The sequence below is a fragment of the Lepidothrix coronata genome, unplaced genomic scaffold (assembly GCF_001604755.1).
Source record: "Lepidothrix coronata isolate B3197 unplaced genomic scaffold, Lepidothrix_coronata-1.0 Scaffold124, whole genome shotgun sequence".
NCBI lineage: Eukaryota > Metazoa > Chordata > Aves > Passeriformes > Pipridae > Lepidothrix > Lepidothrix coronata.
The window spans coordinates 2122459-2147906 of NW_016690304.1; the positions used below are offsets into that span (position 1 = coordinate 2122459).

The window sequence follows — 25448 nt, forward strand, 5'->3', positions numbered from 1 at the left end:
TGATCACGTCACTTATAGCATTACACTTCAGCCAGAAAAACTGCTGTTGTGATACAGCAAGTACTTAGTTAGAGTTGATGCTGCTTTCTTTTTTTTTTTTTTAAGGTGAGAAATTCCCAGAACGAAATTAGGGATTATAACAATAACCACGCTTGACACATTTTTTTTCTTATAAAACAAACAAAATCAGCATGAAATATTCTCAGTAATTACAGAGGTTATTGTGAGATAAAAGCAAAACAGAAGCTTCTCATGCATCACTTCTAAAATCCTTTTCCCCTCTCTCTGTGGGCTGAAGGGAGTTTACCATCTACCCTCAAGGGAGGGGAAAAGGGAGCAGACCATTTTTAAGAGCTTTCTTTAAAGTGGTGTGTGTGGAGAAATCATCACTACAAATCTAAAATGAGGTTACTCTTTAAAAACTCCTAAACTAAAGTACCAAGGGACACTAAACTCCCAAAAACAGATGGTAACTCAATTGCTTAAGGTGATAGAAATAGCTAGAGGATGCTGATAGCATGAAGAAATCGGACTAAACCCCTCTCATCTCTAGTCACAGCTCTTCATCAAGTCACAACACATCACACTACTACCACTCCCCCTCCTCATCACATTGAAAAAATAAAACCCACCTCTAATGCTTTTAATGCTACTCAAGTTTGTTGAAAAATAAAGTTTCATTTGGCTGCCACTGCTACTTGGTGTCTAGCTTGGCCATTTCTTGCACGTAGATGCCGATGCTTTCACTGTCAAAGAGCAGGAAGTAAATGTTCTTCAAGGAGGAAGAGCTGGTGCCGTCAAAATGGGTGGAAATAGCTCTGAGAGTCACCTGGGCTGCCGTCTGTTTTGGGAAGCAGTTTCTGTGTGGGAGGGGAAGAGAAGAGCACAGGTGAGTGTCACAGGGCAGGCACTGGGTACACGTGATGCTGAGAACAACCAGCCAGCGCTGCTGCCAAGACAGTGCCAGTCGCAGTCTGGCAGATCCAGAAGCACACCCCAAGGTTTTGATAGCAGTATTTACCCGCTGCTATATCAGTCGGTACAGCTGCTGTTTTCAGTTGCTTCTCCTTTTTATAACCACACAAAGGTTTTTTTAATGCTCCCCCCCTTAGAATTAAACTTTTCCATGCCATGCTGGGCAGGCTAGAAAGCTCAAAGGATGATTACGTTTTTTAGCTGAAAACTGAAAAAAAACCCCAAAAACAAAAACAAAACATCACCTACTCAGCTGACTTCCTCACTCTGTCATTAAAAATACTTTGCTTGGGACTCCTGTGAAAATAACTGAAATTACAGCTCCAAGCCAAATTAAGGTCAAGACACACTCATTCACTCATTTTGATGGTAATATTCTCTAACCTACAATCTAAACAGCTAAAAGCTACCAGTTGTTCCAGTATGTGGGCTTTTTAATTCCTATTTAGATTCTGCTGCACGATAATGCTCCAGAGGAATTTTGATCCACGCCAAAAATAGTTGGTCAGCACAACCTAGGCCATGCCCTTCCTCTGAGATAGGATTACATATAAAACTTCTGTGCTCTGAAAAAGGTTTGTCTAACTTGTACTTACAGATCTTTGGTGGGGCTACAGCAGAATACACAGATAAGCCATTCCAGTGCCTAACAATCCTTACACTTGAGAGATTACAGTATTTCTTCTAATAGCATCCAGAACTGCCTTTGCAGTGTTTTTTCCTTCCCCCCCCCCCACTTTTTGGTAACATTTGGATGTGTTTTGTATTTCACTTTCTACGTTTAGTACTTCTCACTTCTCTTTACTCAGTTTTATGTGAGTGATTCTGACTACCTCTCATATTTATACTGAAAACCATCAAAAAGACCTGGCTTAACTGAAATATCCCATCTATTGTAGTGTTACATCAGTTACTGCAAACAGTCCCTAGGATGGCACAGAGGAAAATGTAAAAAATTCACAGGACTGATGCCGCATAATTCGTGATCTACTCACAAAACCAGTATTTCCTGTGCAGACATGTAGGGAGAATAAAACGAAAACAAAGCCATTAAGTCCGATTTGAAAAATTCTTCCCTTTTTTCAGAAAATTTTGAGGTCCTTTGATAAATCTTACCACGTGGTAAGATTTATTCTATTTTCTGTTAGCAGGAGTAATTGTAAGAGCAACAGAGTGTGACATGGAACAAAGCAGCAGAAGGATCTCCATCAAGACTAATGGTCCAAGACTGGATTATTCTAATTCTATGCTCACAGAAGACAAGAGGTCTCAAAACTATTTCTGTTGGCATTAAAAGCTACAGTTCATTTTTGAAAGGTGCACTTTATTATTAAAGAGTGTTAAAAAAAATTATCACGATTTGCTCTGACTGAAAACCATAAACAAAAAGATCTGTATATAAAAAAAAATCACTAAATATTGCACTGCCCCTCTATTTATTCTTTTGTCCAGATTCATAAAAATATTATTCTGCTTTGAAAATTGTCTGTGTAAAAATGGCACTTTCGCCTCCTGTGTATTCAGTGATGTGGGGTGATTCCACTGATCAAAACACAGTTTTACTTTCATTTTACTCACTGTCGGGCCAACACAACTGGCCTGTACTATGTACTCTACTCTTTGGGCCCTACTACCAAAACCAGCAGATACATTTCAAATCAAATATAAGCCTTCGAACTCTAACACAGAAGAACAAGTTCTGCAGTTAGCAGGGCTTGTCTAACGTTTCTTGTGATCAGAGACCAACAAACTGTTGGTTTAAAAAGAAGTTAAAAAGAAAAAAAAAAAGAAAAAGATAAATACTTTGGATTTCTTAGTCAACCACATTTTGTTTGCTAGTCACTGAGACAGAAACACGCAGCTTCACAGCTAGTTTCATAGTTCCCTTTTTAAAGCAAATATACATTTGAGAAACATTTTCTTTTGAAAAAAGAGATTTTGTGTGACTAGTCTGTTTAATCTATATTGCCAGGGTGACTTAAGTGAGCACCCCACACCTACTTACCTACCTCAGGTTGCATCCCTATTACCTGCCCTCAGTATTATGCTGGTATAATCTTATTAGTGCAAATGCAGTTTTAATAAGACCCCTACAGACAAACAAAGGGACCTGAGGGGGTGTAGGCCCATAGCAGAGGAATGAAAATGAGTGCCCAGCAATACAAAACACAGCAAGCCCACTCAGCTCTCCTGTGAGGTGGCTAATTTCTCTTCACAAAGGCTTTCTGGCAGTGTCCTGCCAGCGCTGCCCTCGAGGCTGGTTTCCCCTGGAGCAGCACGGTGTCCGATGGCAGGGGCAGAGGCAGGGTCACAGAGCAGAGGGCACCTCTCTGCCACAGCAGCAGCTCTCTGACAGCTAATTACACCACTGCTCCCTGACACAGAACCCTCCTGTGCAGCCAGAGTCCTACCTGCCGCTGGGAAACGGGGGGAACGCCACGGACTTCAACTTCTTGTCTTCTGCAGCTGTTAAGCAGTTCTTGACAGTCTCCTCGAGCTGCTCTTCACACTTGTCCGAGCCCCACTGTGGGATGTGACAGTGGATGACAAACTTTGCTGCTAGGCCGCTAGACTGAGTGAGTGCAGCTAACACAAACGGAAACGTAACATTTAGTGTCGAACAGGAACCACCCTGCGCTGACCTCTCAACCCAATGCACTTCTTAATTACATCACCTCTCCAAAGAAATACATTTGGAATTACGACACGCCACAGTGGCTCGCTCGCAATCAGAATCTGACTGTCTCATCATTGCCTTTGTGATCAATGGTTATTTCTTTGGAGACCAAAGAACCCAGGGCTCATTTGGTTAGCACACAGTTATTCAGTAATGGTTTTCAGCTCTCTCATTCAGCATGGCCTCTGAGTTTTTTTTATGCAGAGTACCGAAACCTTGCCCTGAACACGGCAGCGCTAATCCCCCAACACACATTTCTGCAGTGCCGTCACCCAATGCTTTGCACAAATATCCTGCATCATCATCACCATCATATTACAGCTCCAGAGTGTTGGGGAGTAACATTTACACAGCTGGGTAATTTCAGATAAGGACAAGAAAATCAAAGATGCTTGTTGAAGGTCCCCACCAGTTATGTCCAATTAGGAAACTCGGATTAATTTTTCAGAAAGCCTAATATTTCTCCAGGACCTGCAGAGTCCACAGCATGGCATCAGTTTGCTTTTGTTGTAACTGTGACCATCAGAACTACTGGAAATCTGGGTCTGGGGAATCTCAGGTTAAACTCTCTGATATTAGCTGTGCAGGATGAAATTAGCCCAAGGATGAAAAACTTTGATGTATTCACATGTCCACCATTGCAGAGAAAAGCAGTTTACTTTGATTTCATGGCAGATAAATTTGATTAGATGTGAAAGTGAAGCACATTATCTTGTATAAAAATTTCCCTGTCATTTGAGATTATAAAACTAGGCTACTCATTCAGAAAATTTCCAAAATGAGACAATTTAAAGCATTTACTTTCTTGAGTATTGAGATACTAAGTCAAATAAGACATATTATAACTTTCTGTAATCCATCTTCCAGCCACCTTTAATCCATATAAACTGGTTTAATTTGTCCACAAAGGAAAGCACAAGCTCAAGTCCCAACCCATTCACTGCTACAGATGCATTAAACCCTTGCAGGGAGTTCTTCTAATAATTTAGCTGTGGTGTCTGAGCAATTGCTCTTCCAAAAATCAGTACAAACACAGCAGGAAAGATGGCACATAGGTGACAGCACAAGATTTTCTTAGTTTTGGGGCTCCTGCAGACAGAAGTTGCCTAAGAGAAATTAATCAGCCCAAAGACAGAACGTGCACAGCACACAGGTATCCTATTCCTCCTTTTTTGCCCCCTCAGCAGGTTGTTCACATCAGCAGCAGCTTCGAAGAGGAAACATTTACATCACACAAGCAAAGGCACATATATAATCCAGAACAGACCAGAATGTCCAGAGAAAAGAACATATGAAATGAGCTGTGTCCAAGGCAGACTGCAGTATCCTTTTTACCTTCAGCAACTTCCAAAGGTCCTTGAGATTTGCGAAGCTCTTTCACTGTTTCTAAAAACTCTTTTCCTCCAGCCTTTTCCAGCGCCTTGCCTGCAAGGACACGGAGCAAAAGGCCTTGGCTTCAGAGCATCAGCATGGAAAAACAACTCTGCATTCTTTAAAAGAACACTGTACACTTATTATCCTGTCTCCCTCTATCAGCAGCAGCTGATGTTTATGTTTGCCACTGTGCCTAGACACAGATAAAGTTACTTTTTATTGGTTTTGAAGAGCCCTCTATTATATTACTGGAAATGACTTTAATATAAATATCTGCAAGAAAGCTGTCTTACTCTGATTTATGGCTAAAATAGTGAGGATTTTCAGGACTCAGATTTTCAGCCTCCAGAATCAGTTCGGCATACAAACCCTACTACTTGCTGAAACAAACACAGCTGAGATGCCAGTGAAGGTCTTGATGACTACAAAACAATGATCCCAAAGCCTGTTACTAGATTCTGTGCCCCCCTATGTGAGGGACTAATAGCTTTTTACCTCCCTCCTGCTTCAATTTCTGTATTTGTAATGATAATATTTCCTTATTTCACATGAGCAGGATAAGGCTCTGTACATGAGTATTTTTAAATTATGTCATATCCTATACTGAAAAGCATAATTAGCAGTGCTATTAATGCATAAGTTTTGTAAGAGAAATTTCAGAGGCAAACATAAAAATAATCCAAGAAAAGACAGCAGTAATGATTATTTACACCTTTGCTGCTCATGTGCTTCAACCAATTATCTGTGTTTTGCTTGTCACAAGGCATCATTAAAAAAAAAAAAAAAAGAGATAAATTAGTGATTAGCCTGTTGTACCTAGTCAGATCCAGCCTGATTTTCAGAAGTGTTGTAAATGATATTTATGGCCTGGGGAAGATTCAGATGAAACAGGATGGGATCTCAGCAGGCAGCCAGTAGACCAGCTACTGTTCCAGCTCTAGATCTGTTTTTTTCTGCCTGTAGCAGAGCCTCACCTATTTCCTCCTTGAGATCTATTTCAGCAGTTGTGGGGTGAACGATGCCTTCTACTTTCATGGAGCCAATATGGCTGATGTCACTCTGTGTCAGAGAAAGCTGAAAAATAATAATGAGGGGATAGGAAAAAATAAAATAGTAATGCGAGTGAAAAAGCATTTTCATACCACAAAAAAAACTAAAATGAAAGAAGTCTGGATTCAGTCTTTCAGAGATCAGTTATTTTATTGTGTTCAGTGTGTGTGATTCTGACTTTCAGCTTTTGATTAATTAATTTGGACACCGCTCCAATTATTTGGTGATATGCCCACAGCTTGGGAGTTTGCTCCAGAGGAAGTTACTGCTGGAAAAATCAGTGTTCTAGCATCACACTTTGGAGAAAAAAGGGCTGATTTTGGAAATGCTTTGGTTTAAAGAGAAAAATAAAGAAACTAAAAAGTGTTTCTCCTGTAGAAGCACTTGCCCTCAGAGAACTACTGTAAGGGGGCTGAGAAGATGGGCTGAGCACTGTCCTGATCTATGAAGGCTTCACAACCCCAGTGATTAATTACCTATTCCTGGCATAAATAATAATAAAAAATTGATTATATTCCCATAGCTAAATCTGTAAGAAAACCTCCAGTTTAATTCAGAGGGTTCAAAAATTAAGGAAGACAAAAAAACCTTCTTGTTCTTGGAGAGTACAGGGGAACAAAAAGTAATAAACACAGGGCACAGTCAGTGGAACACCAAGGAGATGTATTTTGGTGGGACAGCTTTGTAACTCTGGCCAGGCAAGATGCCACAGCCTGTGCTGAGATGGAGCAGTAGGAATGTTCTGCAGCTCTGGTGAGGTCCTCAGTTGGAACACTGACAAAGCACAGTCCCACAGCCCACTTTCAGATGGAGCACCCGGGCTTCTGGCACGAAGCAACAAGCTCTGGGTGATCCTGGGACCTGGCCCAGAAATACTCTTTGAGAAACAATAAATAGCCTAGAAGTTTAAACCTGGTTTGGCAGTATGTCAGCACAACACAGACAAAGCCAAACCGATCAAAACCCCAGTCCTGCTTAGGCCAAGAAATGACTCAGTGTGGATCTCTTCAGAGGGGCTGACCAGCATTGTTCTTGGAAATCTTTTATCTGCAGACATACTTTTGAGATCTTGCCAATGACTTGAGCGAGTTTTGGCCTTAAATTTGGAACCACTGAGGCAGAACACAGAGATTTTGCAGTGCTGTGGGATCAAACTCATCCTTTTGTTAATGCCAGGCCCCACTGCTGTGATCCCAACCCGTTCTGACTTCGTATTACCTTTTGTCCTGGCACAAGGCTCTTGGAGGACAAGATAGTGAAACCATCCCCAGGTCCATCCTCAGATGTTGAGTTTGAAGCTCCTTCTTTTTCATTGTCTTTTTGTTTGTTCTATTTGAGGGGAGAAAAAAAGCAAGGAAGCAAGGACTCTCAAAAGGGGAAAAAAAAAATCAACATATACCATTACGGAATAATGGATAGATTTAATCAGTTACTATAAATTTAATCTTCTCAGATCAATGTATTACTTGTAGCCTTCTAATCCCCAAAGATTATATAACAACAGAGGTCTGCTCTGTTTATATAATGCTAAATATCAGTGGTTCATCTGAGGTATTATATACATTTGTGGTTACATTCAGATTCGGAGCACCCACAGCCATCTGTAGTTTCACTAACAATTAAAGTTGTATTTATGGGTGGGTGTGTGCTAGTTTATTTTTGTTGCTGACAGAGCAGAGCTCATAATAAATCAGATTTAGTAACTTAGTAACCCAGTCAAATATCCCAATCTGAAGAAAAAACAACTTTGTGATCTGAAAAAAAACCTGTTAAGTCTCAGTTAATAAATCATAAATCCTTCTTGCTGCTTAGCTCCAGGAGCAGCAAACACACCAGCCCTAGAGGGCTGCAGGAGCATCTCCTCACATCTTTCAATGTTTGCTTTAAGGTATGTCAAGAAGCTAACTCTTCCTAACAAGTTCAAACTCTGATGTGCACAATTCAAAGTAAGGTGGTGGCTGAGATCAATACACAGAGGCATCCTAATAAACATCCTATTAAGCAACTCCTGTTTTCTTTTCAAAAGTTGTCTCTGCATATCCTCAGCTACGGAACTCTATCAAAGCTTAAAGGCCTCTAGAAAAATGTGCTTAATGGAAGTTTAAAAAGCTTAAGTCAAAGCTTAATATCATCTAATCCTACCCAAACAAAACCTAGCAGCATTTTAAGGTGCATGCTCTGGAAGGACAAACCAAGAGCACTGATCTGGGTTACTGCTTTACCAAATTAAACCATTTTGGATAGTGACAGAGGAAGGGCAACCACGAGGGAAGGTGCAGTGCTCAAGTTCTGATTCATTTATTCTTCTTTTAAAAACCACTAACAACAGCACAGCTAAGAACACGTGCAACAAAGAGCTTGTCACAATGGCACTGCCATACCACGTCAGGACAAGTTCTCTGGGCAGTTAGGAAAATCTCTAACAGCAATTCAGTAACTGCACAAGGTTGAAGGCAAGATATCCCTCCAGTACATGATGTTTAAAAGCAAGAGCTCACTGCCACACAGTTAATGTGGAGGTAAAGAGATTCCACACAGTTATCAAGAAAGTACTGCAAAGGGCAGCATGGAATGTGCACCTGCCTTGTGCTTACCTTTTTGGATGTCCGGGCCTTGGGAGACTTTGCCTTCTTCCCACTCTTTTTGTTCACCATGGATTTCCTCCCCTTCTTCTCGGGAGCAGGGGAAAGGATGGTCTCAGACTTGCCTTTGGCACCCCGTTTCTTGGCCAGAAGCTCAGGCTGAATTCTAGGCAGGACACCCCCACTTGCAATAGTCACACCTTTTAGCAACTGCCAGGAGAAGCAGTGTAGAGAAGCATATTACAGATCCTCTTAGCCCACACCACCAAAAAACTGTTAGGGAGAAAATCCACAATACAAAGGAACTTGGCAGGTGACAGCAAAGTCAGCCAGCACATCCTGGGAACTCTGCTGCTGTACAATCACTCTTGTCTCTTCCAGTGCAGTGATCCTTGTGCAAACTCGTCCTTGGTGACTCAGAAACTGAGTGTGGGTAAAATAAGAAAAGTGCCTGTGGGCTGCTTAAGAAAGTGCCTGTCCCACAGCCCTGCTCAAAGGACTGGATGCAGACCCCTTTGGCAGGGAAACATGCAGTGACAAAGCAAGGAAGAGCCCCAAGGACCTGCTCTGCAGAGACAAACAACAAGAGTGGGCTGTGATATTATGTGGAGGACAATGTCTGGCTAATTCCTAACAGACAACACTGGATCTCTATAGATCCCAGTTCACAGGTCACCGGCCAGAACCACAGAGCTGGGAAAAGGTTGGTAGTGTTAGCATGACCTTCCTTCTCTCCTGGCCTCTGCTTTGACTTTTCAGTCTGCTTGAGCAGAAACAGAGTCACATGACTTCATGGGCACCACATTTTCATTATTTAAAGCAGACAAATTAAGCGCAGGAGTATTCAAAGTGTGAATGATGTCATCCATCTTAACGTGGGGCCCACCAAGAAGAGATACTCTGATGCTGCCCGAACCTTTTTGGCATCCCTGAATAGTACGATTTACAGGCCATCCTAATGATTTCTGTCCTCACTCACCAAGTTTAGCAGAAGTGAACCCACCTGTGATCCTGAGAGTCAAAGCACTGCAAACCACAGCTAATGGGCAAATGGGTGGGGAGGCAGCAACAGAGTGAGCCAGATCCCTACCCAAGACGGGCCTCCCAGCCAGTATAATAGAAAACACACATTTCTAAGCTTTTTGGGAAAAGGTCTTGCATAAGGTGCATTTTCTTCAAGTGTTGCATGTCCCTGAGAAGAATGAAGCATCAGGCCTACACACTTCAACAGGACCCACAGGCTACAAAAGAAGCAAAATTTATGTCCATAAGATTTAAGATAAGGTATCTCAGAACCTTTGGTTTCGTTTGCTTTTATTTAAGAGGGCACGGTCTTGCCTTCTGCTCTGACAACCACGTTCACGTCTCAGACTAAACTGTTTCCAGCCTTCCCCTGTGCCACAGCACGTGACTCCTGCATTAAAAAGTGAACAGGTACCTGATTCAGTTCCTCATCATTTGCAACTGCCAGGAGGATGTGTCTGGGGGCAATTCTCCCTTTCTTGTTGTCCCGCGCCGCGTTTCCCGCCAGCTCTAGAATTTCAGCTGCAACACAGCGAGATAAAAATGAGCAACAAAAATGCACCTCAGGTACACGCTGCAGTCACGCTTTACATTCCTTCTTAATATCCATTTACCTTCTCGGGACGTTTCCAGATTTAAAGGGTCTTAGCTACGGAAAGGCAGAAACCAAATCCCACTCAGTGTATTTGTAAATTTAGGTCAATTAATTTGTCCTTCCCAGTACCCCCTAAAGGAGAGCTAGCAGAAAATGTGCTAAGCTCGGTTCACGTCATTTCTTTTACAAGCCCCAAGTCATAATTCTTTCAAAAAGACAAAAGAACTACCCTATAAAAATGTACATTAGCAGTCCAAAATTTAGCAGTAGCACGATAACAACAAACAGTCAAGCATGCAGTGAAACCCCAAACCTGGCACAGACAGCTCTGCCAAACAGCAAGGATTCTCAGGACTAGGTAAGATGAAGACTGAGGTGCATTTGAAGAAATACTTGGAAAGCCAGCACACTAGCCAGGCACTGCTGGAATAAAAGGGCACTGAAAATCTGTGAGAAGCTTCATTTCAGATCAAGATACGAGAGGTTTGCCTTAGGTGCAAGCAGAGACAACGTAAGAGCTTCAGCGCACGAAATACTGACAGAAGGTTCCTTCTACATCTCTGGGAACCGGAGGTCACTTCAAAAGTAGTTTCTCTAAATTAGCAGTAACATTTATATTGCAACCAAAGTCACCGAGCTCCTCCTAAGTGTTATGGAGGAAATATAGACACATCTTTCTAAGTTTATTTGGACTGCAGTAAACAATCATTGGAATTCATTAACTTACACAGTTTGGCCCCTACTCAGATGTTATTTCTCAGGTAAGAACTCTACTGAAACACTGGGAAGGAAGAAGGGATTTTTTTCCCCTCTCCCCTCCAAATAATCACAAAAATCACATTCAAACTTTGTTTCATTTTAAAAGCATACAGTGTCCCTGTCTTTTGGTTTTGGGGTTTGTTGTTTGCATTTGTTTGTGTTTTGCATTTCATACAGGGGTATGAAAACTACAGCCCATCAGTGTCCTAATGATACCTTACTCCTAAATAAAGAACTGTAACTATTATAAGAAGAAGAACTTTCATGAAGAATTTAGTGGAAACATACATAATGCTGTCTGGCTAAAATCCAGATGGTTTCAACATGATGCTTAGCTCTCGACTCTTGGGAAAAATACAAGTTTTCAATATCATTCAGTAAGAATAACAAAAGTACATATTTGTCTTCCAGTTTTCACTAGTACACAGTGAACATATTTAAATGAATGCTGGAGATGTAAAAGCCTATCTTTTTTAAATTTATGTGCATATTCACAGTGAATTGTGAGAGTTAGGGGAGGAACCTCTCAGCTCTAGCACTTCCTAGAGTCTGTCCTGGATTTTAACAGAGACTGAAAAGAAATTCTGCATAATCCAGCTATATTCACCCCCACGGGGCTGGAAGTTTCAGACCCTCTCCCAGGCCTCTGCCAGTGGAGCTAAGGCAGCAGCAGACAGCAGGAACAGATTCCATCCATTGTGCAGACCAGCAGAGAGCAAGAAAAGAGACCCAGGCTTCTCCAGTGGGTTTTGCAGATGTGTGCTGATAGCAGAGGAAAATTGCATTGGGGGGGAAAAAACAAAAATCCAAAAAAGCAACACATACTTACCTGCATGGGAACTGAAGTTCTTTCAGGTGTGCCAACAACAGGCACATCCTGCTACCTGTGTGCTCACCCCACTCCCCCAGGTTTGGGTCCTTTGGCCAGCAGCATCCTGATGGTGCACCCAAATGTCCTCTGCCTAATGTCAAGAGCAAAAAAGGCAGAACACTCAAATGCCAGCCATCCACCACAGGACACTGGGAAGAAGGGAATCCGAGGCAGAGGTGATGTATGGCAGACTGTGGAAAATGTATATACAACTTACCAAAGGACACCAAATATCTGCATAGGTAAATAATCACCTTACCTCCTTCTAATGGTGGTTTATATGCATATTTTTCTAATGGTAGAGGCAGGGACTCATAGTCTTAATAATATAAAATGGCACTTGCAAAATACACATCAAAACTAGAGGCATCAGTTGTCACATCCTCTGCTGACAATAACAGATTCGTAAAGAAAGTGCTTTACATTTCAAGCAGAAACATCTTAACAGCTGAGGTTACCTAAATTCTAAGACTAGTCCGAGAATATAGGTCCTATAACAAAAGCATGTACTACAACAAGCTCTCTGGGAATCGGGCATCTTGATATTCTCAGCCATAAGTTGGTTTTACTTTATGTGCTCTCAGCAGCAGGCAGTAAGAATTAAAGCGAAATCTGAAACAACCTTGCTTCCCTCAAGATTCAAACCCCACAAAGATGCCTCCACACCAGAAGTGTAACTTCAAGTCCAGACATCTTCAGCACAGGGGGTTACAAGCAAACCAGCTCCTTGAGGGACTCTGGCACACATGGAATGCTGGGCTACAGAGCAGTGCCCAGAACTCTCCACTGGCTCTACCCAACACTTCTTTTTAAAGTATCTTCAGAGGAGCCTTTTCTCTTGTTTGATAAGCACTCAGACCAGGGAAGAATATAACTCCCTTCCAGCCGACACGAGCAGCAGCCAAGCCATGACCTGAATGGGATTACATCTCCTCATCCTGTGACATACCAGAAAAAAGAGGTTTCTCTGGCTGATGGATCAACACATTTGGAGTGTCTGTGAAGTAAAAGCCTCCTAGCCAGGCCAAAGGTATTTGTTCAGCTGAGCTCAGCCTGTTTCTGTGAAGCTGGACTGATAAGAAAGGTCTATGAGAAATACTGATAGCAAAGTGGAAAGATTTCATACAGGTTATTTATCTTGTTTTCCACCTCCCCTTTAGGATAAGTCATGTGAGGCAGATCATGCCAGGTGATTTCTGTGAAGGAAGAAGCCTTTCCTGGTGATGTGTTCTGCCCTAGAGGGGATGGCTTTCCATTGGCATCTTCCACGAGTTCCTCTGAGCAGCACCCCCTTCACATGACTTCTGCCTCCTAATCAAGGGGCATCTGCATTCTCTGCCTGCTTTTTGGGAAGGTGCACTGTGGGACACGTGCAGCTGATGTTTGATTTAGATGACTGTGACTGCAGTCAGCCCTGTGCACACTCAGAGCATGAGTCTGCTGCAGACTCCATAAATCCAATGGGACCGAGTCCAATTTTCCAGAGCTTTAACTCTGAAGCCAGTGGAGCCCAACGCTGTTCCAGCAAACAAAACTTTCTAGACAGGAATTAAGCTGCAGTTTTGCAATATGATTTTCCAGCCTAAGATATAAAACAGCATAGAGAGACTTAAATGAAAGGCACAGAGACCACCCTTCCCCTTTTGTAAAGCATCAAATCTCTGCTCAAATGCAGAGAAGCACTCAGGGATTTAGAGGAGTTCTCATGAATGCCTTAACACAACAAAAATATATGGTTTGACCTGCTTCTGTGAAACAGCTAAAAAACCAGACTCCCTTATTGCCACCGTCCCAGATTTAGCCTGAAGCAGTTCCCCTGCATGCAGCCTTTCATCCTGAGTAACCAGCATTTCCTAAATGCAAGTCCACGAGAAAAGAATGGCATTTGTAACAGGAAGCATCAGATAATGTTAAGAAAATTTGCCAGTTTGACATGTAATACCCCCTTTAACAACAGCCTTGGAAAAACACATTTTTGTTTCTACAGGCTTACCAAAACCAAAGACTTGATTCACACAAAGTATTAGGAATAACTAGATCAGCAGGGTTAGATGTTGCAACACTGTTTTTTTAATCGAACTCTCCACCTTTGTAGTATTTCCAAACAAAACTCTGGACAGAGCACAGAAACTTTGTTTTGGAAAGGCCACTATCCACCAGCAGTAGGTGTTTGCTCAGAAACATTACTCCATTCTATGACAATATATGCAGGCTTGGGTTCTCTGCTCAACCAAGCAGCTTAAAATAGCATTCCTTTACAATTTATGTGGGCTCCCAGCCCACGCCTCTAGCAATTTTCTTGCCCAGTTCACTACACATTCTTTTTTTCCCTAAAACAAAGAGTAGGCCCACACGTAATCTGTCCATATAATATTAATGACCCAAATTAAACTGCATTTACTAGCCAGGAGCAGAGCCAAGATATATATTGTTCTAGTTCAGGTAATAGGTCAACAGTGCTGACCATAACTCAGTCTGCACTACCAAAATGCTGCACACACCAGATGTGCTGCTGACAATTTATTACTGCACCTTGTAATGATTGCCACAGTTCAGAACAAGCATCTCCAAATGTTTATCCTAGAAGCTCCTTTGAATGCTCTGGATCCATGTGGAGTGGGAAAAGAAAAGACATATTCCTCCCCCGACAGAGGGTCAGCAGAGTCACAATGCAGCACATTATGTTATAAAAGTTAGTGTGATTTCTTCAACACAAGCAATACTTTGTCACCCCAGCTCCAGAAGTAGCCTCAGAAAACAACAAAAAAAGTCAATTCTCATCCTGCAGTGTACCAGCACAAACATGGAAGTTTCTGTAATATGCTATTAGGCATCATCAGAAATTTAATTTTAATGGTGAAATTAGTGAAATTTAGTAGTGAAATTTTATACTTTCTCCACACCTTTGAAAGAAAATAGTGCTTTTATTGCCTAGTAGTGAGAACAGGCTTTCATGTGTAAAAAAGACAGAGATGTTTATGTAAAGCCTGGCATGCTTTTACATGGACACCAAGGCTCCATGCAAGCTTCTTCCTGCCACTTTGGCAGTAAACTATGCTCCTGAAACACAATCCACTCAACTAATTCCATCCAGGCTGTGACTCCTCACTGATTCTCTAATGCACCTCAGTCTTGATCTGTAACACCTGAGTAACCTGAACCAGAATCCTCTCTGCACCGTGAGTTCTAACAATTTCCTAAAGTGTTATTTTCCATAATTAAATAAGAAACTGAGCAGATGTGACCACAGGACACTCCGAAACATTACTGTACAGAATCACAGGATATTGTATCACCACGTGACACCTGCCCCTTCCTCTGAGTTCAGTTTCAGAAAGGAAGGAAAAAGAAAACTTGGGGTACGTGGGAAGATTTAAACCCTGAAGCACTTTCTTTACACGCTTAGGCAAAGCAAAAGTGTTTTTAAAATACAAAAGAACAACCTTTATATTTCATAACACTTTTGACACTGTCCTGCAAGGAGAAACACAGCCAGCAAAACAGTTTGCTCACTTGAAAAGCACAAAAGATGTACAAGGTAGGTTTACTTTTTTTCTCCTGTTATTCACAGAATCACAGAATCTGCTGAGCTGGAAGGGACCCATAAGGATCATTGAGTCCAGCTCCTGGCCCTGCACAGGACCATCCCCAAGAGTCACAGTATGGGTCTGAGAGGATCATTCAAACGCTCCTTGAGCTCTGTCAGCCTTGGTGCTGTGACCCCTGCCTGGGGAGCCCAACCACCCTCTGGGGGAAGAACCTTGTTCTAATATCCAACCTAAATCTCCTCTGGCACAACTTCAGGCCACTCCCTCAGGTCCTGTCACTGGTCACATTTAGGTGTGTCAAAAGCTTAACATAACAATATAATATCAGTTATTATCCTGTCCAGCTGGTGCCTCCATAGGAGAAAACTTCCACCCTTGTTCTCTTCAAGAAAGAAGTTAACCTCCTCAGCATTTTTAGCAAACATCAACAAGTGCTGCACTGGCAGAGCCTGATTTTCAGAAGTGCTCCACACGCTCCTGCCCCATCCCTTGGACATGCCTGGCTCCCGTGCGTGCTCAGCAGCTGCAGGCCCAGGTTCTTGGTTTACCTGCGAGGTACTCTATGACAGCTGCCATGTACACGGGCGCTCCCACACCGATCCGGTACTTGTACGTCCCTTTCTTCAGGTAGCGCATCATCCTCCCCACGGGGAAAATGACACCAGCCCTGCTCGAGCGGGACAGTTTGGACATTTTCTTCTTCCCGCTCCGGCCCGACATCTCGCAGCCTTGTGCTTCTCACCCCCCTGGTGACTCCGAACGCCTTGCTCCAAACACACAAGCTGCAAGAGAAGGCAAACAGGGTCGGTGTTTCAGCGCGCGGGAAACATCTTCATGCATTGTTGTTGTTGTTGTTCCAGGAGGGAAAAAAATCCAAGCCCGCCCTCAATACCTGAGGCATTATTCATTAAAAGTTGGATAACTGGGATATTTGCTGTAACTTTGCTTTTGAACTGCACTGTCAGGAAAGCAATATCAGCAACAAAGAAAACAAACCTCATTTTCTCCGTATTTTTCACGAGACCACAGGCAAACAGGCAACAAACCCTGGAATCTGCCACTCCACTCCAAAGGATGCGAGCGGTCCTATTACACCCCTAGTTCTCAGCCAAATAATAGGGATGTTTTAACTCTGTTTACAAAACCTGGTTTTAACTCCATTTTGACAGCTGCCCTGGAGGCCCAATTACCAGCCTGGTTACTCCTCTGAAGCCAATGAAGAGCAGGTCTGCCACAGGTGGTATTTCTGTCAGTGAAGGCACAGCTACTTCATTCCCAGTATTCATTCACCCCAGTGAAATGAGGAAACACAAGGAGGGAGATAATTTTGGGGGTGGGTGGGGAATAAATTATGAATTTAGGTGATATTGTTAAACTTTATCACAATCTTCATTTTAAACAGCCTTCCGGAAAAATAAAAATATATTTCATTTGACACCACTGCAAGCCCTCGGGAACAATCAACATTCACCCAAGCAGGGCACAGAAACCTGTTTCAATCTTATCCTGATTATTATAAACGAAGTGCATGTACAAAGAGAGTAATCTGCCCATACAAAGCCAGGCGTTCCCAGAAACCATCTCATCCATAACAGCCAAAGCCAAGAGGCAGTTTCTACAATAACCCAACTTGAACGCTGGTTTCGTTTATGGTGTCAAGGAAAACAATATCAGCAGGGATCTCTAAAACCCTGGCATGTCCTTGTGTATGGGCCAATTTTTTTATTCTGTGTGCAACACATTACGTGGGCATGATAAGAAAAGTTGGGAAAGATTAAAGCAGTAAACCTATCAGACAGGGACACGTCAAAATTGCTGTTGCTCATCATCCCACTCCAAGCTCCCTGCTGACTGCCAGCCTGGAATCACGAGTGGTGGTAACAGAGCTCAAAGGGAAGGTAGAAAGGGAAGTGGGGAGACATGACAAGTTTAGAGATTGCTTCAGAGATGTAAGAGGATGCTGCGAAGGTGGAGAGAGTGAGTGTTCCCTACAGCAGTGGCTCTCACAGAAGCTGTGTAGCAGGGGGGGAGCAGAGCACCGGACTCGGTCAGAGAGGAGGCAGCAGAACCTTCCCACAACTTTAAAACAGTTACAGAATGAATGCCACAAACCACTGGACAGCATTGGATCTGCCCTGGGACTGGAGGTGATCTCCCAAGGTCCTTTCCTCAATGAAACTTGCAATTTGTGACAAACTCCTTACAAACTTTCGGTTTCATAATAATAACAACCCTTAAAATGTATCTTTTTCATTCGAGGTAACTGACACTCAAACTACTGAATAAACGTAGGGAATTAGGTTTCTTAGCCATCAGAGGAGCCAATTTCTGGAACAGCCTTCACTTGTGAACAATATGAGCAACAGTAACTCATTTTAAGGTGGAACTTAATAAGTGTATGCAAGTAGGGCAGGAACCGGTTCCATCACCCAAGAGTTCAGTCCAGCACTGAAATCCCTACAGAGAGCCATGCTGGCAGAGTACACTACATGTATCAAAATCATATTAAGCTCACTCCTCATATGTTTGTCCCCACAGTATCAAATCCCACTTGCTTGTAAATCAATGGGAAAAGGCAAACATCAAGAGATCACACCCACAGAAAATATCATAGTTGTACTTGATCTCTGTGATAGAAAATCCAAACATACTTGTATATAACTAACCACATTGCCCTGGGCATGCTGTAGCGTTATATAAATTTATGTTTAATTACTCACTTCTGGCTCATTCTTCCATTGCCTCACTGAACATTCCACCCCGTCTACTCCTTTATTTTCCCCTTCTCTCTCACAGCAAGCCTCAGTCATTTTTACCCCCCTGCTGCCAAGCCAACTTTTGGAATCCCAAAATATTTTCCCAAATACACTGCAGGTGACAGAGCAGGTTATGATTGTGGGACTTTTTGAGATACATTTGTAAATACAAAAGAGGTTTCAAAACTCTGCTAGCACTGTCTCTCTCTCTCTCTCTCTCTCTCTTCTTTGCAACTTAACGTGGACCAGGGTACACTGAGGAGCAATACAGACAACACTGTGTTCTTGTCTTGAATCCTACAGGAGGCAATTTTTTGGTAGAAAGCCAAGCTATGGCATAGTCACATCAGCTTCTGTGGACCTGGACAAAGAAATGTGCACATCAGCTCCTGTGGACCTGGACAAAGGAATCCCACAGGCAAGGGTTTGGTTTCCTTTGCAGCACCATCACCTTGGAGGATGACCCTGAGCTCAGCCCTGCCACAGTTAGGTAGGGCACTCACCTGGACGGCAACCAACAGGTAAAGAGCTACAAGTTGGGCACTGCCATCCTAATTATTCTCTTCTGATGACACAGCCAAGCCTCAAGGGCTTCTCATTTGAAAAGCTCTCGAGTCTACCCACATGAATTCCCTCTGTGCCAGCTGATTCATCATCTCTACGTTTGTCCTCACAAAGCACAGCCTCCATTTAAAGATACGCCTGTGCCGTTCGTGTAAAGTCCGTCCTCGCTGAGCTGGAAGAGTCTGTATCTGGCTACCATGACATCACGAGGCCTGGGCAATTTAAAGCGATTAATTTTCCCAATCCCTTAATTGGTCACAGCACACTCCTACTCTGCCATGACTCCAACATCCCTGTGTTGCTACGGGGGATTGAGCAGCTACCACATCTCCCAGAGCTCTCTGTGATGGAAACAGGGTAGACTTCTGCAAGCTGGGCGTTCATCTGTTGAGTTTTACCTTCTTCAGAGCCCAGACAACCAGTGACATTTTTCTTTTGCCTGCTGGAGAGAGCTCTGTCTCCTCACCTCTCTCAGGTAGGTCTGCTTTGGCCCCTTGTAGGGTCCCTCCTCTGCAGACGTGACCACCCTCTTTTCTCCCACCACAGTTGTCAGCAGAGGGCGAGGACTGCTCCACAAGGACACTGAGATGACAGACTGCCCTGGGATATTCCTCTCACCATTGTGCCATCTGCATCTCACACCACATCCCAGTGGACCAAGCTTTACCACAGCCACATTTCTGTCCGTCCTACACAGGTTTGAGAGTCTGAAGAACAAACTCTCATAATCATCTTTGGACAGGAAAAGCACATATAACTTTTGGAAAATATGAACAACTTTTTGACACAGAAGCAGATGAAACCCTCAAAAAAAAAAACTGGACTTGGCCAGAAAACAATTTCAGAAATTAGCGTGTCAAGATGGGGCCAGAAAGCAGGGACTCACATCAGAGAGTTCAGTGCTGTACAAAATGCCTAAGAGACACCAAATCTAAATTTTTCTCTAAGAAAAACCACAGACAACAGTAAAAGAAAGATTAGTTTGAACAATGTAGCACCAAAACTCTTGCAGCACTGGTGGAGAACAGTAAATTCTGAGGAGCAGGAATTGCTTTTTGTTTTTAAATAGCCAAATGGATTTTACACAGGTGATGCAGGATTTCCCAAGAGGGATTGAAAACATTTGGCTGTTATTTAACAGCTGTTACCCCAGAACAGCAGAGTGGTTTGCAGAACCAGGCTGGCAGTACTTAGAATCACAGAATGGTTTGGATTGGAAGGAACCTTAAAGATCATCCCATTCCACCCCCTGCCATGGGCTGGGACATCTTCCACTAGACTAGGTTGCTCCAAGCCCTGTCCAACCTGGCCTTGGACACTTCCAGGGATGGGGCAGCCACAGCTTCTCTTGGAAACTTGTGCCAGGGCCTCAGCACCCTCACAGGGAAGAATTTCTTCCGTATATCTAATGTAAATCTCTTTTAGTTTAAAACCATTCCCCTTTGCCCTGCCCATGTAAAAAGTCTCTCTTTCTCTTTTTTATTCAAGTACTGGAAGGCTGCAATAAGGTCTCCCTGGATCCTTCTCTTCTCCAGATGAACACCCCCATCTCTCCCAGCCTGGCTCCAGAGCAGAGGGGCTCCAGCCCTCGGAGCATCTTGACTTCCAAACACCGAGAGAGCTCGAACTCAGCAGGCAAAGACTGAAACAAAGGACACGTGGGACTATCAACACACTTGCACTGTCCTCATCTCCAGACAAAGGTCTACTAGAACAGTTACGAGCTGACAAGGAACCCACAAACGTTTTATCACGGGCCAACTTCGGCTGCACACTCATATACACACAAGACACTTGTGAAAAATAATCCAGGAGCCCCAGAGCAGGTGCTGGTTACGCGAATGCCCTCGGTGAGGCACACGCCGGGCACAAACACAGCGCTGTGCAGCGGGCAGGCGAGGTATCCCCCGGACCCCAGGACCAGGCACAGAGCGCGTTCCTGCGAAAGCAGCTTCCCGAGCACCCCAAACACCGGTGGCCCTGCCTGGGCAGCTCCCCCTCACAAAGCACAGCGGCTGAGGGGATGGGCCCGGCTACTGAGACCCAGACCGAGAGTCCGGAGTTGGCTCAGCGCAGCCGAACCAGGAGAACTCCCCGTTCCTCCTCAGAGCCCGCCCCGCGCCCCTCTGGGCCCGCCCGCGCCTCGACGTTGCCCAGACACCACCGCCCCGCCCACTCCCGCGCTGATTGGCCGCTGCCGCAGCCCGGGCCACGGGGGAAGCGCGCTGATTGGCCGCGAGCCGCTTGATGGACGGGCGAGGGGCGGGCGGTGCCGCCCGGGCGCGCAGGCGCGCTGGGGCGCGGCGGGGTGTGGTGCGGGGGGTGTGGCCGCGGCTTTCCCGCGCAAACGCTCCCCCCCCACGCCCCCTCCCCGCCCTCAGCGTTCGCCGCCGCCGCCGAGGCTTCGCCCGCTGCCCCGCTGAGGGGCGGCGGCGGCGCGGCCTCGACACGGGAAGCGCGGCGGGGGCGAAGAGGAGGCAGCGAGCGAGGAAGAGCCGCCCACTCGTCCCCCCGTCCCCACACACACACACACACACACACACCCACACCCTCCCCGGGGCCGGCCCCGCGCGCCGCCGCCTCGCGACCCCCGCCCCCCTCACGGCCGCCCCCCCCCCTCCCCTCACGGCCCCGGCCGGACCTTCCCGAAGAAAGGCATCGGCGGCGGCGGGAAGAGAAGGAGGAAGAGGAGGAAGAGGAGGAGGAGGAGGAGGAGGTGGGTCGTGCGGCCGGGCAGAGGGGGAAGGAGAGGAGCAGGGCCGGCCTCGCCGCGGCCCCCGGAGCCCCCGCGCCGCCGCTCCCCTCACCTGCCGCCGCCGTCGCCGCCTCCTCCTCCTTCTTCTTCTCCCTTCCTCTTTTTCCTCCCCCTCTTTTCCTCCTCTCCTTGCCCCCCCTCGCCCGCCCTCCCCACTCTCCCTGTCGGGCTCCCCCCGCCCTCGCTCCGCCTCGGCAGCTCTGCCCGTATTGTATGTTCCGATGGCGATGGCGGCTGCTGCTGAGGGGGGCGGCAGGGGCTTCCTCCCGCTCCGCACATACCGCCTCTAGGAGGAGTCACTGCAGCCCGGGCCCGCAACAACCCCCCTCTGTCGGCTGCCGCCCTCCTTGCCCGGGCCCCAGGGCTGCAGCGGGGGCAGGAACCCCCTCCCCGCCCAGCGGGGAAAGGGTCCCCTTGGCGCCGGTCCCGGTGGGCTTGTGGCGGTCGGGAGCATAAAGGCAGAAAGCCTTCCCATCCTTTCCCAGGGTGGGGGAGTTTGGAGACGGGAGAGGTTTCAAGGCAACCCCAGCTTGGGCTAAAGCTCGTGAGTTGCCTGTTTTTTGTTACAGGGAGCCACCCGTCCCTCTGTCCCTTTAGCAAGGTGACCTGCGTGCCTCGCCACGGTGCCTCCAGCCCAAATATTCCAGCATCCCCAAGCTGGCTGGGAACGGCCGTAACAAAGAGTGTCGGCGGCTCTTTGTGTCGTCTGGCGTTCCGGGCTCTCGCAGGCTTTCCAACTCATCCACGGGGGCTGCAAACTTCCCTTCCGAACGAAAGCTGAGGGCTTTGCTTTTCTTCCCCGCAGTCACACGGATTCAGGAGCTTGAACTCCGAGAGACGCAATAAGCGATTGTGTTACGAGCCTTGGCAGCGCCAAATCCGTGAGCACGGGATGGTGCGGACAGAAGAGTGCAGGTTACCTCTAACTCAGGTACATTGTTGTATGAAGCTGGGTTTATATCATCATGCCTATACAAATACTTTGTGTCGTTGCACCAATTTCACAATAAAGACATTTGAGGGCTACTGTAATGCACTAGGAGATACATTATTAACCCAGACCACTCCAGCCCGCGGTGTTACTTCAGGAGGGTGTCTGGGAACAACAGAGTGATAAAGAGTCATCCATGGTTTCAGCTTTCCCTTTGTTGCTGTAAAAAAATCATACAGGTTCGCTGGAGTCTGGTTTTTGGCTCTGCCAAAGTAAACAATTTTGGGTCTGTATGGAATTGGATTTGGTGGGGAAAAGAAGCAATGGAATATTCCCTCAGGTTATATTAATTGTGGATTGCACCACCCCCTGAAGAAAAAGGGCATGAGGTGAGGACCTGTGTTTTCCTGGGCTACTCTGTGACCTTGAGTAAGGCATTTCATACACACAGCTGTATTTTGACTGTCATTAAAATTGAAATAAAAATATCTTGCCTCTTTTTAAGCAATGAGTAAGAGCTTTAACACATTTCTGTGGATTAATGCTTTGGAGTCTATTCCCCAATTCTTTTTGAAAACAAGGTCAAGGTGCTTTGAAATCATAAGAGAAAAACCTCACATGTGTGAGTGACTTTTATTTTACGGGTAATGGAAAGTCTTACCTGGATCTTCCCTGGTGAGGCTTGGAATTTAGCAAAGGAAAAAGGTACCTGTAAGACTTGTCAGTGTACTGAACCATGCTGGGAGGGCAGGAGGAATCTGAAGAAGATTTTCAAGCACTAAGCATAAAAATAAATGACAACATAAAACCCATGTGAAGAAGGAAGTAAAGCATTTACATTTGTCTTATTTCCAGATACAAATAATTGCATCCAATAACCCTCACAATCATGCATGATACATAGCTTTGTAATCAAAAATAATTTGAGATGAGGCAAAATAAGCATCCCAAGTTTTTGAAAACATTCCCAGTTTAACATCAAATAGTTGCTGTGTGATAAGAACACAAATGTGTGGGAGGCCTTTCAAGGAAAAAAAAAAGTCTTTATGTGAGGCAAACTTTCGACATTAGGACAACTCACTCTGTTTACAGCAACATTTTTCTGTTTATAAACAACATTCCCCATAAGGAAACGGGAATTCTGGAGAAGTGTGAGAGAGGACATAAAGGATTTTCACAATATAACAGTTTTTATCTTTAAGTCAGTCATAGATGTCTGCAGTTATAGACCAGTTTTCCTACTGTTATGATTTGTAATAGTCCCATAAACTCAGTTTCCCCTCTTATTTCTCCAGTGGGTACAGCCTCTATCCTTAACCTAAATATTAACAGGATTATATGGATGTTTTTTGTTGCTTCAAGTGTTTCTGGAATATTCTCAGTTGCTTTGTGACACTAGAATAAAGAATTTTTTTAGCAGATCAGACCAAGGCAGCATTTGGAGAGAGTTACCACACGTGTGAACTGCTCTGCAGTAACCACACTTTTGGAACCAGCAGCTAATAGACCTATTTTTTGGTCACAGTAGCTGTGTGTTGTGGCCATTTATCCGTGGATGTTCAGGGAAGAACTGTTACTAACTAACATTGTGCGAGGGAAAAACGCGCAGCACCCGATTGAAGAGCTTTCCCCACTCAGCAGGAGCGGGGCCTGCCCTCACGAGGTTGTGCAAAGACCATCTGCCGGTTGCCTTCCGAGCGCAAATACAATCTGTTACTTTGTCAAAATAAACAACAGATCCATCGGAGGAGCATTTATAGAGCGCTGGCTGCCTGACTCCCCAGCTATGGGAGAACCAGCCTGTTTATGGCACTCTCGTTTTGGGCCAGAAGCTGTTACATCTCAAACACTGCAATGAATATTTCATAGCTCTGGCACCAGGAGTTACAGCTTCACTCTCGCTCAGGCTGGCAGGTGTCCAGGGTCGCCCTGGCAGGGCAGGAACGTCAAGTGCTCCAAAAGCTCTGTTTCAAGGGAGTATATAATCCAGGAATTTGATCAACCGGAGTAAGAGCTGCCCTGTCATTGGGATAACCAAACACGATCAAAGCTGATGTGTGTCAATATTGTAGCAGCAGAGCACAGATGTAATAACCAAGTTCTGCAAATACTCTGTACTTCTGTAAGGAGTTCTTTGAGCCCTTTTTAACCCTTCCTCCACCCTCCATGCTGCTTATGGGGTTGTTATGCTGCTAGGTTGGGCACAACGAGCCAGAAAAGCTAAATCCCAGCTTTCTGGAGAACTCTCTTTTAAGTAGCATTTTTTAAGTTAGACCATCCCACATCCTTCAGAATTTAACATTTGTGTGTGTGTCAGATTCTAACATATGGTGTATAAAGTAGGCTCACTAGCTGCAGTCACAGATTAGTTATAACGTGTAAGCAATGAGAGAGGTCCTTCCTGCCCAAACACCAACTGATTCTAAAGGTTTAATGCTGGTTATTAGCTTAAAAAGATATCAAAAATGCGTTTTCATCCTTGTTATTTAAAAGCAGGTTTTAATCCTTGCTACTTGTCCTTAAATGCAGCAATGCAGACTGCAGAGATCATTGTCTTAATTATTCCTTAGTCATGTAAGTAAAAATATTAATCAAATACAAATATCTGAGTCATGTTTATTCACAATAATCATGACTTTTTTTTTTTTTTGGTCTAATGGAGATTTACAAATATATCTTTCAGAATTATGGAAACTCCAGGTCTGTACTGCAGGGGACATCCTTAGCAAACTGGCATTTCACATACGAAATATATCATATTTCCTGCTTCTCACAGTTGTTGCAAAGGGGTCTTATATCTGATCGATTTTCCTGTGCCAGCAGAGATGTCTGTCCCCTCGCAGTTACACTCTTTGGTGTGGTTTGGAGCAGTGACACACATTTCCTTTCTCCTCTGGTGGCACAAACAAGCACATCGTCTCCCTGGATGGGACCATTAAGCTCCAAGTTCTTTTCAGAGAAGCTTCACAGGCCAGGACTGCACAGCAC

At 44.7% G+C, this 25448-nt stretch overlaps 1 protein-coding gene and 1 long non-coding RNA gene across 3 annotated transcripts; one reads left to right on the forward strand and one right to left on the reverse strand.

The window, feature by feature from the left end:
• Positions 1–160: 160 nt before the first annotated feature.
• Positions 161–21847, reverse strand: LOC108502786 (core histone macro-H2A.2). Of its 2 annotated transcripts, none has more exons than XM_017826098.1 (9): positions 21811–21847; positions 16003–16236; positions 10097–10203; positions 8671–8868; positions 7295–7405; positions 6001–6100; positions 4988–5077; positions 3387–3561; positions 161–860 (listed from the first exon to the last, which is right to left on the reverse strand). In XM_017826098.1, exons 2-9 carry the CDS (start codon positions 16172–16174, stop codon positions 695–697), a joined length of 1119 nt encoding a protein of 372 aa, XP_017681587.1. In that variant the 5' UTR covers positions 16175–16236; positions 21811–21847; the 3' UTR covers positions 161–694. The 2 variants fall into 2 exon arrangements, with proteins under 2 accessions (XP_017681587.1, XP_017681586.1); XM_017826097.1 differs by lacking the exon at positions 21811–21847 and adding an exon at positions 21582–21632.
• Positions 21396–22964, forward strand: LOC108502787. The gene is made up of 2 exons (XR_001876618.1): positions 21396–21490; positions 22335–22964. It is a non-coding gene; the product is annotated as an uncharacterized LOC108502787 (long non-coding RNA).
• The last annotated feature ends 2484 nt before the right edge of the window (positions 22965–25448 follow it).

What these genes read in the sequence shown, in the direction of transcription:
- LOC108502786 (XM_017826098.1), bottom strand. Translation starts at nt 16,174, where the DNA reads ATGTCGGGCCGGAGCGGGAAGAAGAAAATGTCCAAACTGTCCCGCTCG. An exon ending in AGGCCCGGACATCCAAAAAG is followed by an intron (nt 7,406 to 8,670) that starts GTAAGCACAAGG and finishes CCCCTCAAATAG; the next exon opens with AACAAACAAAAAGACAATGA. An exon ending in ACCTTTGGAAGTTGCTGAAG is followed by an intron (nt 3,562 to 4,987) that starts GTAAAAAGGATA and finishes CGTTTGTGTTAG; the next exon opens with CTGCACTCACTCAGTCTAGC.